We start from the raw sequence: 561 nt of genomic DNA on the forward strand, positions 1-561 counted from the left end.
ATTATAAGCAGTGTAGTGAATGTTTGTATTAGAGGCACTTATGCTTTGTCTGGTCACAGTCTGTTGTTTAAAACGAAAGGTTATCTCTGGACACATCTACAGTAATTTATTTCCTCTCACAGAGCAGTGGCTCTGTGGATGTCCATATCAACGTGGACCAATCAGTGCAGAGCGAGCCCAGGATGAGGCTCCAGCTGGCTGAAAGCCTGCTGCGAGAGACACAGGCTTTAATTCTCAGACTCGAGGTGCAGAACAAATATTTACATCCAACAAATGAAACAATCTTATTGGATTTCTTAATTGCATATAAAAATCATTCAGCCTGATGCTTATTTTCAGATATACAGTAACTTTATTTTTTTGTTTCAGGGTCAATCAAGTGAACCGTCATCTCAGCAGGAGACACCACCTCCTCAGCCACTATCATCATCATCATTCTCAGCACAACCAATGGACAGCTCCCCACCTCCACCCTCCTCCTCATCCTCTGCTTCACAGACAGAAGGAGCAACTCACTCTGGACCCAAGTAAGAGAAGAATATTAGGATCATGCGAAAAAAT

The 561-nt window shown here is 42.6% G+C and overlaps 1 protein-coding gene across 1 annotated transcript in view; it reads left to right on the forward strand.

The window, feature by feature from the left end:
- LOC107579921 (large proline-rich protein BAG6-like) overlaps positions 1 to 531 on the forward strand; it is a gene marked incomplete at its 5' end in the record, with an annotated part of 1,017 nt that extends 486 nt beyond the window's left edge. Inside the window, 2 exons of the mRNA XM_016265703.1 lie at positions 123 to 245; positions 370 to 531. Coding sequence (XP_016121189.1) covers positions 123 to 245; positions 370 to 531 — 285 coding nt within the window. The remainder of the gene's footprint in view (positions 1 to 122; positions 246 to 369) is intronic.
- Positions 532 to 561: the final 30 nt, after the last annotated feature.

This window comes from Sinocyclocheilus grahami, unplaced genomic scaffold (genome assembly GCF_001515645.1).
Source record: "Sinocyclocheilus grahami isolate Dianchi unplaced genomic scaffold, SAMN03320097.WGS_v1.1 scaffold21816.1, whole genome shotgun sequence".
Taxonomy (NCBI): domain Eukaryota; kingdom Metazoa; phylum Chordata; class Actinopteri; order Cypriniformes; family Cyprinidae; genus Sinocyclocheilus; species Sinocyclocheilus grahami.